The sequence below is a fragment of the Stenella coeruleoalba genome (genome assembly GCF_951394435.1).
Source record: "Stenella coeruleoalba genome assembly, chromosome: 19".
Classification (NCBI taxonomy): Eukaryota; Metazoa; Chordata; class Mammalia; order Artiodactyla; family Delphinidae; genus Stenella; species Stenella coeruleoalba.
Genome location: NC_137165.1, coordinates 31,692,809 through 31,705,851, shown reverse-complemented (window position 1 = coordinate 31,705,851; position 13,043 = coordinate 31,692,809). Strand labels below are relative to the sequence as shown.

Genomic DNA, 13,043 nt, shown 5'->3' with positions numbered 1-13,043 from the left:
TGCAAAATTCTTGGCTCATGTTTTCTTTCACTGGGTATCTTAAATATTCAATTCCATTTTCTTTTGGTAAAGTCTGATGATAAACTGATCCTTAAAAGGCATTTGCTAATATTGTCTAGATGCCCAAATAATCTAATTCTTTTTAAGTCCAATAATTTACTACTATATGTTTTGGTTGTTCTCGGTCAGTATTCTCAGTTACATGCTGGGCTCTTTCAATATGTAGTTTTAGACTTTTTAAAGAAAACGTTTCCTGAATTATAGTTTTAAATATTTACTTTGTTTCTGTCTTTGGTTTTCTCTCTTGGGACTTGTATTATCTTCATTTTACATCTTCCTTGCCTGTCTTCAATATTTACCACTTTCTCTCTGAACTTTTCAGCTTTTTCTTCATTTCTTTTTAATTTTTAAAATTTTCTTTTGTTCACTTATTTTTTGAAAGATATAAACTGTTGTGCTTATTTGCTCTTGTGTTCCTTTTAGTTCAGTCTTTATTTCTTAAATAACTTTTCCTTTTATTTCTCTTTCCTTAGTCCTATTACCTGATTTCTGAGTTTTTCTAATACTGATTTGTGTTATTCTTTCATATCATATTATTTTCTTATTTTTTCTTTTCTTCCTGTGGGCCGTCATATTATTTTCTTAGTGTCTATTAGGTTCTTTTGAAATGGTTACAATTTTGATCTTTGAGTATGTTTTTCTAGGGTGCTTTCATTGTCTGTAGGGATGTTATTCTCTTTATTTCCTCTTTTTTTAATCTTGGTAAGTGATGCATAACATAAAATTTACCATTTTTATCATTTCTAAGTGTACATTTAGTATTGTTAAGTATATTTACATTGTTTTGTAACCAACTTCCAGAACTCTTTCTACTTGCAAAACTGAAGCTTTCTGCCCGTTAAACAGTAATTCCCCATTTCCCCCTCTCCTCAGCCCCTGGCAACCACCATTCTACTTTCTCTATGAATTTGACTACTCTAGATACTTCATGTATGTGGAATCGTAACACAGTAACATCTTCTTGTTACTGCTTCTTTTACTTAGCATAATGTTTGTAAGGTTCCTCCACTTTGTAGCATGTGTCAGAATTTCCTTCCTTTTTAAGACTGAATAATATTCCATTGTATGTATGTACCACATTTTGTTTATTTGTTCATCTGTCAGTGGACACTTGGGTTGTTTCTACCTGTTGGCTATAGTGACTAATGCTGCTGTGAACATGGGTGTGCAAATATCTCTTCAATATCCTGCTTTTGATTCTTTCAGATATATGCCCAGAAATACTATTGCTGGATCATACGGTAATTCTGTTTTTAGTTTTTTGAGGAACCATATTGTTATCTACAGTGGTTGCACCATTTTACATTCCCACCAACAATGCACAAGGGTTCCAGTTTTTCCATATCTTTGTCAATACTTTTTGTTTTCTGTTTCTTTGATAGTAGCCATCCTGATGGGTGTGAGGTAATTCATTGTGGTTTTGATTTGCACTTCCCTAATGATTAATGTTGTTGAGCATCTTTTTATGTGCTTATTCATGGCCATTTGTATATCCTGTTTAGAGAAATGTGTATTCAAGTCCTTTGCCCATTTTTTAATCAAGTTTTTTGTTGTGTTGTAGGAGTTTATATATTCTGGATATTGACCCCCTTATTAGATACCTGATTTACATGTATTTTCTCCTATTCTGTAAGGTTTCTCTTTACTCTGTTGATTGTGTCCTTTGATGCACAGAAGTTCTTAATTTTGTTGTTGTCCAGTTTGTCTATTTTTGCTTTTGGTTTCATATCCAGGAAATCCTTACCAACTCCAATGTCATGGAGCTTTTCCCCTATGTTTTCTTCTAAGGTTTTATAGTTTTAGGACTTATATTTAGATCTTTGATCTGTTTTGAATTAATTTTTTTATGATGTAGGGGTCCGACATCATTCTTTTGCATGTGGATAGCCAGCCAGTGTGATAACAATCAGAAATCTGGTGCCTTGCTTTCTGAGAGATTTCCTCGTTCTTCTTCCCTTCTCATCTGGACCTTTTCCTTCCTTTGTTTGTATTATTTCTATGCTGTTTATCTTTTATTTTCCTCCTAGCATTTCCTTTGCAGTCTTTGGACCTGTCCTAAAAGGCCGTACTTACTCGTCTTTAAGAGTTTAGAGTGACTAGACTGCATTTAGTTTTCAGACTTTTTTATATTAGGCCCCCTTATACTCAGTTGGTATTACATTGAGCAACTCTTCAGTTTCAGCTGTCATATGTGGCTTGTGATGCTTTTCAGTGACTAACTTTTGTCCATTTTGTGGTTTTCCTTCTTTCGGGTCCATTAGACGTCCCATTGCTTCTCTTTCCTTTCTCCCACACTGTTGATATCATGCAGGTCTTTGTGGTTATAATTGGTATGTCTTTACCTGCTTGTGTTTTGGGGGTTGTGGAGATAACCTGTCATTTAATTTTGTTATAAATGTTGTTTGTGAGCTTTTGGTTTTGTTGTTCAGTTGTTTTGTTTTGTTTTATGTTTGGATTTAGAGAGTTGTAAAAACTATGCTGCCATTTTGGCAGTCTTTCCAGAATCCTCTGCCTATTGAAATTCTTAAAGCTAGGGACTTCCCTGGTGGTGCAGTGGTTAAGAATCCACCTGCCAATGCAGGGGACATGGGTTCAAGCCCTAGTCCGGGAAGATCCCACATGCCGTGGAGCAACTAAGCCCGTGTGCCATAACTACTGAGCCTGTGCTCCAGAGCCCAAGCACCACAACTACTGAGGCCGCATGCCACAGCTACTGAAGCCCGTGCGCGTAGAGCCCGTGCTCCACAGCAAGAGAAGCCACCACAATGAGAAGCCCGCACACTGCAACAAAGAGTAGCCCCCGCTCGCCGCAACTAAAGCCCACATGCAGCAACGAAGACCCAACGCAGCCAAAAATAAAGAAAGAAAGAAAAGAAAAGAAAAGAAAATTCTTAAAGCTAGTATTTTGTTAGAGGTACAGATGGCATGTCAATAAAAGTAGTAAAAATTTTGTTCCTTAAGATTATGATAGGGCTTCCCTGATGACGCAGTGGTTAAGAATCTGCTTGACAGTGCAGGGGACACGGGTTTGAGCCCTGGTCCGGGAAGATCCCACATGCCACGGAGCAACTAAGCCCGTGTGCCACAACTACTGAGGCCCTCGTGCCACAAATACTAGCCCGTGCGCCTAGAGCCCATGCTCTGCAACGAGAAGCCACTGCAATGAGAAGGCTGTGCACCGCAATGAAGAGTGGCCCCCACTCGCCGCAACTAGAGAAAGCCTGCGCGCGGCAACGCAGACCCAACGTAGCCGAAAATAAATAAATAAATCTATTTTAAAAATAAAAAGATTATGATAAAAATTAAGTCAAAGAAATTTCTAATCTTATTATCTGTTAAAATTAGGAGTGAAAAATGTTCATTATCTTTTATTAATTGATTTCATTCCAGGGAAATCGTTTTAGGAGCATAATTTAAAAGAAGAAAAAAAACCCCAGCTATTTGAACAAGGATATTGGTTGATTTTTAAAAATCAGTGTAATTTGCTATGTAATTTATGTTCAGTAGTATTCGCTAATTTTAGCAAGTTTTCACAAATATATATAGTTGTATAATCATTGTCACAATCATGACTTTTATCACCCTCAGAAGTTATGTAATTTATCCTTTTCACATAATCCTTTTTTCTCCTTTCCTGGCCTTTCTGCAACCACTGATCTGTTTTTGTTACTATAATTTTGCTTTTCCAGAATTTCATATAGTAGGATTATACAACATATAAGCTTTTGTGTCCAGCTTTTTTCACTTAAGTGATGATTGATTTATTCGTAATATTTATTGAGTGATTACCATGTCAAACCCTGAAAGCTGCCTCAGGACCTTTTGGAGCAAAGTAGCCTAGAAATGAAGGGGTTAAGAAGTACATGTACCCCTCTATAGACATATTCCTGCCCTCAGCCCTCACAGTCTAGTTGGGGAAACAGATCTTTTTACACATAGTTATAACAAATATAATCTTCTCGCACAGTACTGGAGAAATACAGAGGGGAATAATTGTACTCATAAAAATCTCTGTAACAGAAATTTAAACAGCTTTTCAATCTCCAGACAGAATCTTATGTGGAATCCTAACATATAAAACATAGAAATTGTGGGTTCGTGCCCCGGTCTGGGAAGATCCCACATGCCGCGGAGCGGCTGGTCCCATGAGACATGGCCGCTGAGCCCGCGCGTCCAGAGCCCGTGCTCTGCAACGGGAGAGGCCGTAGCAGTGAGAGGCCCACATACCGCAAAAAAAAAAAAAACATAGAAATTATATTTAATTACTTTCAACATCAATCAAGTGTTACCTTTTTCTATTTTACTCTCTTTTGATCTTATATATCTTTTTTTTTTTTTGTCTCATTCCTAGTGAAATTGAGGCTTTTCTTTTTTTGGCGTTTTTCTTTGGGGTTTTGATTTTTCTTGGAGGCTCATTATTAAGAGTTCTATATGTGTTAAAACTCTTAACTCTTTTCATAGTAGTTGATATTTTCTTTAGTTTGTATGCTTTAATATATTTTTTTAATTGCAAAAGTTTTAAATTGTTATAGATTCAGACCTCTTGGTCTTTTTATTATCTCTTATTGTTTTTAAGCTTAAAACTACTTTGGCATCCAGATATCTGTATTTTGTTTGTTTCATTGTGGCTTAAATTTTTACATTTAAATTGATCTGGAGTTTGTATAACATCTTTTTCTTTTTTTTTTTTAAGGATGGAAATGGAGTTGTTCGTGGTTACTACTTATCTGTGTTTCTGGAACTCTCAGCTGGCTTGCCAGAAACTTCCAAGTAAGACATGCAATTAAGTAACAAACTTTCGTGTGTGTTTACATACCTTCTTAGCATTTTTTATTAACTACTTTTGTTAATTACTACATTATGTCTGTTAAGATGTATACTAGTATGGAATCCCTGGCATAGTATGATGGCATAGACTGACAGTTCTCAAATTATATGGCCTCAGGACTCTTTATACTCTTATTAAATTTTACTGGGAATCCCAAAGAGTGTTTCTTTATGTGGGTTTTATCTATTGATATTTTCTGAATTAGAAATTGAAACAGAAAAAATTTTAAGTTTTTATTAACTCAGTTTAAAGTAATAATAAACCTATTACATATTAACATAAATAACATTTTCTTGAATAACTGTTTTTCTAAAGCAAAATAATACTTGGTGAGAAAACTTATTGTTTTGTGTTTTTAAAAAAATCTCTTAATGTATGGCTTTTCAATTTACTGTAATAAGTTGTTTTGGTTGACGTATATGTATAAAATCTGGCCTCAGGGATTTTGGATTTCATATGTAGTTGGGAAAAGTTTTTTTTATATGAGATACAATTCACATACCATAAAATTCACCTTATAAATAAGTGTACAATTCAGTAGATTTTAGTATATTCACTGAATTCTACAGCTATCACCAATATCTAATTTCAGAACATTTCATCACCCCACAAAGCAACCCTGTACTCATTAGCAGTCACTTCCCTTTCCCCTCCCCACCCAGTCCCTGACAACCATTAATCTTTTTGTTAGGGAGGAACACTTTAAAAAGCAGTTTTAGATAACTGTGAATTATCTTTGATTTTACCCCCAAATTGAACAAGTGGTTGTTTCTTAAATGTAATTTGCAATATGAAATCTGGAACCGTATCAGTGAATTTATTTCACTCTGTTACATTAAAATCTGTTGGTTTGGTATGAGATGTCTGCTTCCAGTTATGATGGAGTAATGGAAGTAACCGTTTCTTCTGCAACAACTGAAAAGAAAAATAACATTTCCTAGACACTGGACATGAGACAACAAATGAAAACAATCCCTAGAGACAATAAATAAATAAATCAGATCTATGATTGCCTCGCTTAACCTTGAGAAAGTTTTCAGGCTGTAACACGTGGAGGCACACTGCAAGAGTCTGGCTGACTCCTTGAGTTGAGGAAACAGTGCTGAGTGTCTAGGAAGACCAGCGCTCCTAGAGTGCAGTAGACAGAACACCAGAGGAGAGAGCTGCACAAAGAACTCCAGAGACTTGTAGAGAGTTCTCTTCAAATATCAGCAGAGTACTGAGTAGGGCATGCACGTGAAGAAACCTACCTGAGGTTGGGAGAATAACCATTTGCAAGGATTAGAGGGAGTGGTGCCTGGTGCCAGTAACTGTGTCAGTTCCTACCGCTATAGTGGAGAAACTTGTAATCCGTGGGACACTGGGTGAAGTACTCAGGAAATTTTTGCCTCACTAGTGGGGAACAGTTAGTCCTAGACTGGACACTGCTCCACACCCATCTAACAAAGGCAAGACCTGAAAGGATCAAATTGTTTCCAAGTAACCTAACTGCATCCCAGAGCAGAGCGCAAGAAAATTTATAAGATTACAAAAATATCCAGCACCCAACAAAGTTAAGTTTACAGTGTCTGTTGTTCAATCAAAGATTAATTGGCGTGCAAAGGGGCAGGAAGATATAACCAATACTGAGGAGAGTAATCAGTTAATTTAAATCGAGAAAGAACTGTTTTTTTGTTTGTTTTTTTTAATGTGGGTTATATCTATTGGTATTTTCTGAATTAGAAATTGAAACAAATTTTAAAAACTAATTCACTTATAATAACCTATTGCATATTAACATAAATAACATTTCAATGAATAGTAACTTTCTCTAAAGCAAAATAATATTTGATGAGAAAACTTGTACTGTTTCTGTTTTTGGAAATCTTTGTATGGCTTAAAAAAAGACAACTGGATTCTCATGTGAGAATTATGAGAGAATATTTAAGACAGTTTTTATAACCACTCCATTTGTTCAGAAGTTAAATAGAGATATGGAAGATATAAAAGACCCAAATTGAACTTCTTGAGAATGAACTATATTTGAAATGAAAAATACACTGGATGGCATGAACAACAGATTAAACATTGCAGAAGAAAAGATTAATGAACTTGAAGGCATTAGCAGTAGAAACTATTCAAAATATGAACATAGAAAAATGAATTCCTAAACTGAAAAACAGCTTGAAGTAGCTTAATGTACAGATATCTGGAGTCCTCAAAGGAGGGGATGGGAAGAAAAAAGTAAATACTTTCTGAACTTGATGAAAGCATTAAATCCACGGATTGAGGAAGTTCAGTGAACTACAAGCACATGAAACATGAAGAAAACACCAAAGCACATAATAATCAAATTGCTCAAAGCCAGTGATAAAAAAATCTTAAACTGGCAGTGAAAAAAAAGATGTTATATTTAGAGGCACAAAGATAAGGGTGAAATCAGGTTTCTCACTGGAAACAATACAAGTGAAATGATAATACAGCGACATTTTTAAAGGATTGAAAGAAAGAAATATTAACCTAGAATTCTATAATCAGCAAAAATATATCTTAAAAAATATAGTGAAACTAAGACATTTTCAGGCCTGGACTATAAGAAATGTTAAAGTGCATGCTACAGATAGAAGGGAAATAATACCAGTTGGACCTCTGAATCTAAACAAAGAAATGAAGAGCATCAGAAATGGAAATTGCCTGGTTAAATAAAATTTTTTTTCTGTTACCAAAGTAATTTTAAATGATAATTGTTTAATCAAAAATTATAACATTGTATTTTGGGATTTTTAACCTATGTAGAAGCAAAATACATGGTAACAACAGCTGTATAAAGGCCAAAAGAGTAGAGCATGGAAGTATAATGTAAGATTCTGACAGTATATGTGAAGTGTTATAATAACAATTAAAGCTAGACTGTGATAAGTTAAAGATACGTACTATCCTATTTCTGTTGCCTGCTATAACAAATTACCACAAATTTGGCAGCTTAAAACAATAGGAAAAATTTCCCTCACAGTTTTGGAGGCCAGAAATCCAAAAACTATTGCTAGGGCAAAATCGAGGTTTCAGCAGGGTTGTACTAGCTCCAGAGACACTAAGGGAGATCCATTTCTTGCCTCCTTCAGCTTCTGCTCGCTGCCAGCATTTCTGGGCTTGTGACCATGTCACTCCTGTCTCTGCCTTTGGTCACATGGCCTTATCTTTTTTTGTGTCTGTCAAATCTTCCTCTTCTTTTCTCTTACAGTGACACTCATGGTTACATTCTGGGTCCACATGGATGTTCCAGGATAGTCCCCTCATCTCAGGATCCTTGGCTTAATCACAACTGTATATTCCCATTCACACGTTCCAGAGATTAGGATATTGATATCTTGGGGACACTGTTCAGCCTCCCACAACTATAAACTATAAAGCCACTGCTAAAATGACAAAGACATTTAGTTTATAAAGCAACAAAGGGGATAAAATTGAAACAAATCCTAATCTTAAGGAAGGCAGGAAAAGATAACAGGTAACAAAAAACAGATGGGACAGATACCAAGACGTCGTACTATAAATGGTCTACACACCCCAATTAAAAGACAGAGATTGTCAGATTGCCTACAAAAGCAAAACTCAAGTGTATGCTAACCCCAAGAAACATACTTTAAATGTAAAGATATACCATACTAGTACTAATCAAAACCAAGTTGGAACTGTTGTTTTAATATCAAAGTAGATTTCAAAGGAAAGCATATTACCAGAGATAAAGAACTTTATTTCATAGTGATAAAAGGATCAGTTAATGAAGAGGACATATAACGACTATAAACATTTCTGTTTATACCCTGATAACAGATCTTCAAAATACATGAAACAAAAACTAATAGAAGTATAAAGAGAAATAGACAAAAACTAATCTCTCAGTTGATATAACAGATAGGCAGAAATCATCAAGGTTATAGTACATTTGAATAGCACTGTCAACCAACCTGACCTGATTGACATTTATAGACCATGTGATCCAACAGTAGCAGAATACAAATTATTCTTATGTGTGCACAGAATATTTACCAAGAAAGACCATATTCTGGAACATAGAACATGTCTCAATAAATTCGTAAGTATTCAAATCATTCAGATTGTTTTTTTACCATAATGGAATTAATTTAGATGTTAGTAACAGATATTTTGAAAATCTGACGTATTTTAAAGTTAAATAACACACTCCTAAATAACCCCTGGATCAAAGAGGAGATTATAAGAGTTTCTTTTTAAGTGTTTTAAACTGAATTAAAATGAAAACACAACATACCAGAATTTGTAGAATGCTGCTAAAGCAGTAGGTAGGGGGAAATTTATAGCACTAAATGCCTACGTCAGTGAAAAGCAGAGAGGCCTTAAATCAGTGATGTCAATGTCTACTTTAATAAACTAGAAAGAAGAAGTTAAATGGAAAGTAAACAGAAGAAAGGACATAACAAAGATCAAAGAGTGCAGTGAAATAAACAAATGCTGTAGAGAAAATCATTGAAATCTAAAGGACAACAAAATTTGAGGGCTAATACTATATGACTAAGATTTATAATAAGGCCACAGCATCAGCATAATACAACATAGTATTAGCATAAGAACAGACAGATGAAGAATGGAATATACAGATTTCTTCCACTGTCCAAAAGGAGAGCGGTCCTATGAAACCTTTTGTAGGCTGAAATGGCATAAAGTGAAGGAACAATTACCTTAGGACATATCTTGCTAATGGATGCACAAAATATATCAGGACGAAGCATAGATACTCACAGACACAGTTCAAAGCTATGGCGGCTTGATACTGAGATGCTGGGTATGATTCCCAGGGAAGGAGCTTGGTGGTGCTGCTCTTGCTGCTTGGAGCATGCCTCTATAATGGCTTTCTACAAAATAAGCACTGAATGCTGTTTTCACTTTTCAGCTTTTTTTGTAAAAACAAAATTTCTCTTCAGATTTCTTTTGGTTAGCAAAAACAGGTACTAGTGTAGGTTCTTTTGTAAAAGTTAAGTGGCATAAAAAGAATGTTCAAAAATGGGGGATACCTGTACTATGATTCTAGAAATAAACACGCATTCATTAGGAAACTATTTTTTGACAAAGATGCAAAGACAACGCTATGGGGAAAGTGTAGTCTTTTCAACAAATTGTGCTTGAACATTTGGCTATACATATGCAAAAAATTGAACTTGGATCCATACCTCACACTATATACTTAAACTTACTGAAAATTGATCATAGACCTAGATTTAAGTCCTAAAACAATAAAACTTACTGGACACAACATAGGAGAAAATTTTCCTTTGGGTTGGGCAATGATAGTTCAGTTACAATGGAAAAACACAATCCATAAAGAAACACATTTGTAAATTAGGCATCTTGAGAATTGTAAAGTTCTCTTCTTCAAATTATGTGTATTTGTATCAAGAATATATAAGGAATTTGAAATTCAACAATAAAAAAATAAACAAGGTCTCTTTTCCGTAAGGGCAAATAGTTTGTCAGACACCCCACTAAAGAAGATTTATGGATGGCAAAATAATCCTGTGTAAGATGTTTAATAGTATAAGTCATTAGGGAAACAAATTTATCTACAGGACTTCCCTGGTGGTGCAGTAGTTAAGAATCTGCCTGCCAATGCACGGGGCATGGGTTCGATCCCTGGTTCAGGAGGATCCCACATGCCACGGAGCATCCAAGCCCGTGCACCATAACTACTGAGCCTGCACTCTAGAGCCCGCGAGCCACAGCTACTGAAGAGCTCCTAGAGCCCGTGCTCTGCAACAAAGAGAAGCCACTGCAATGAGAAGCCCGTGCACCGCAACAAAGAGTAGCCCCCGCTCTCCACAACTAGAGAAGGCCTACACGCAGCAACGAAGACCCAACACAGCCAAAAACAAATAAATAAAATGAAGAAATTAAAAAAAAAAGTAAATTAAAAAAAAAAGAAATTTATCTACAATACCACTGTGTCCTATTAGAGTGGCTCTAATTACAGAGATCATACCACGTGTTGGCAAGAATATAGAGAAATTTGAAGTCTTATATGTTTCTGGTGGGAATGTAAAATGATACAACCACTTTTGTAAACCATTTGGTGATTTGTTAAAAAGTTAGACATATGGGCTTCCCTGGTGGCGCAGTGGTTGAGAGTCCACCTGCCGATTCAGGGGACACGGGTTCGTGCCCCGGTCCGGGAAGATCCCACATGCTGCCGAGCGGCTGGGCCCGTGAGCCATGGCTGCTGAGCCTGCGCATCCGGAGCCTGTGCTCCGCAACGGGAGAGGCCACAACAGTGAGAGGCCCGCATACCGCGCAAAAAAAAAAAAAAAAAAGTTAAACATACACTTACTGTGTGACTCAGCTAAACGACTCCTAGATATTCACCCCAGAGAAAAGGAACTAGATGTCCATTCAGAGACTTCCAGAAATGTTCATGGTAACTTTATTTGGAATAGCCAAATAAAATCAACCCTAACTGCCACCAACAGATGACTAGATAAGCAAATTTTGTTATGTCTATACAGTGGAATAACACTCAGCAATAAAAAGTAATGAACGGTTGATACGTGCAACAATGAGAATGACTTATTTTTTTATTTCTTTTAATATTTACTTATTTATTTTGGCTGTGCCAGGTCTTAGTTATAGGATCTTTTAGTCGTAGCATGCAGACTCTTAGTTGCGGCATGCCTGTGGGATCTAGTTCCCCGACCAGGGATCGAACCCAGGCCCCCTGCGTTGGAAGCACGCAGTCTTACCCACCACCAGGGAAGTCCCTAGGAATGACTTTTAAATTAATTATTCTTAGTGAAAGCAGCCAGATAAAAAAGAGATATATATGATTCCACTTATATAAACCTCTAGAAAAATGCAAACTAATCTATAGTGACAGAATGCAGGTGTGCGGTTGCTTAGAGATCAGACAGGCTGGGCTAAGGTTGGGTGGAAGGTGGAGGGAGAAGGTAAGAGGGAAGAATTACAAAAGGCAGAGGAAACTTTGGGGATGATGGATATGTTTAGTATCTTGATTGTCATAATGGGGATGGTTTTATGGGTATATATAAATATGTGTGAAACTTACCAAATTATACATTTCAGTTACACTTCATTAAAGCTGTTTTACTCATTGGTAAAATGTCATTGGTCTGTCTTATACTTTGCATGGATCTTTTACTCATGCGTGATTTTGTAACAACATGGAATAATCATTTGGAAAATAACAACTTACTAAGTAATGTTGACACATTTCATTATGCAGTATCAGTCACATTCATGGATATCACCGTTTTCACAACGAAAGTCTTGAAGTATTGGAAAGCTTTTAAGCTCATGTGGTACATACAGATTTTCCAGGATTATGTTTTTTCACTTGAAAGTGTGTTTTATCATTGGCAACAAACACTGACAGTTCTTTTCCTTAGTTGTTTTGGCACAGAAAATGTCTGCTGGGTATCCACAACCAAATAACCATTGTTTGTCAGTTCTCTGAATTTGAGGTTTCACAAAAAAAGTAACTGATGATCTTGGAACTCAGCTGAACAAAGTGATTTTTCCAAGGCAACCATTGCATATCACAATGCAGCATAAGTACTTTATGTATATTTCCCATTTGTGACACCAAGCATTGAGGTTTAATAACATTTATCATTTTTACTACTTCTTCAAAGACATTCTTTTTCTAAAAAACTTTATTTTATTTATTTATTTTTGGCTATGTTGGGTCTTCATTGCCGCGCATGGGCTTTCTCTAGTTGAGGCGAGCAGGGCTGCTCTTTGTTGAGGTGCGTGGGCTTCTCATTGTGGTGGCTTCTCTTGTTGCAGAGCATGGGCTCTAGGCGTGCGAGTTTCAGTAGTTGTGGCACACAGGCTCAGTAGTTGTGGCTCATGGGCTCTACAGCGCAGGCTCAATAGTTGTGGGGCATGGGCTTAGTTGCTCCACGGCATGTGAGATCTTCCCGGACCAGGGCTCGAACCTGTGTCCCCTGCATTGGCAGGCGGATTCTTTTTTTTTTTTTTTTGTGGTATGCGGGCCTCTCACTGTTGTGGCCTCTCCCGTTGCGGAGTGCAGGCTCAGCGGCCATGGCTTACGGGCCCAGCCACTCCGCGGCATGTGGGATCCTCCCGGACCGGGGCACGAACACGTGTCCCCTGCATCGGCAGGCGGACT

General features: G+C 36.7%; 1 protein-coding gene across 8 annotated transcripts in view; it reads left to right on the top strand.

Moving 5' to 3' along the window:
- TRIM37 (tripartite motif containing 37) overlaps nucleotides 1–13,043 on the top strand; it is a 155,670-nt gene that overhangs the window by 40,355 nt on the left and 102,272 nt on the right. For all 8 annotated transcript variants that reach the window (XM_079906086.1, XM_079906084.1, XM_079906080.1 and 5 more), the window contains one exon: nucleotides 4,754–4,830. In XM_079906086.1, coding sequence (XP_079762212.1) covers nucleotides 4,754–4,830 — 77 coding nt within the window. The remainder of the gene's footprint in view (nucleotides 1–4,753; nucleotides 4,831–13,043) is intronic.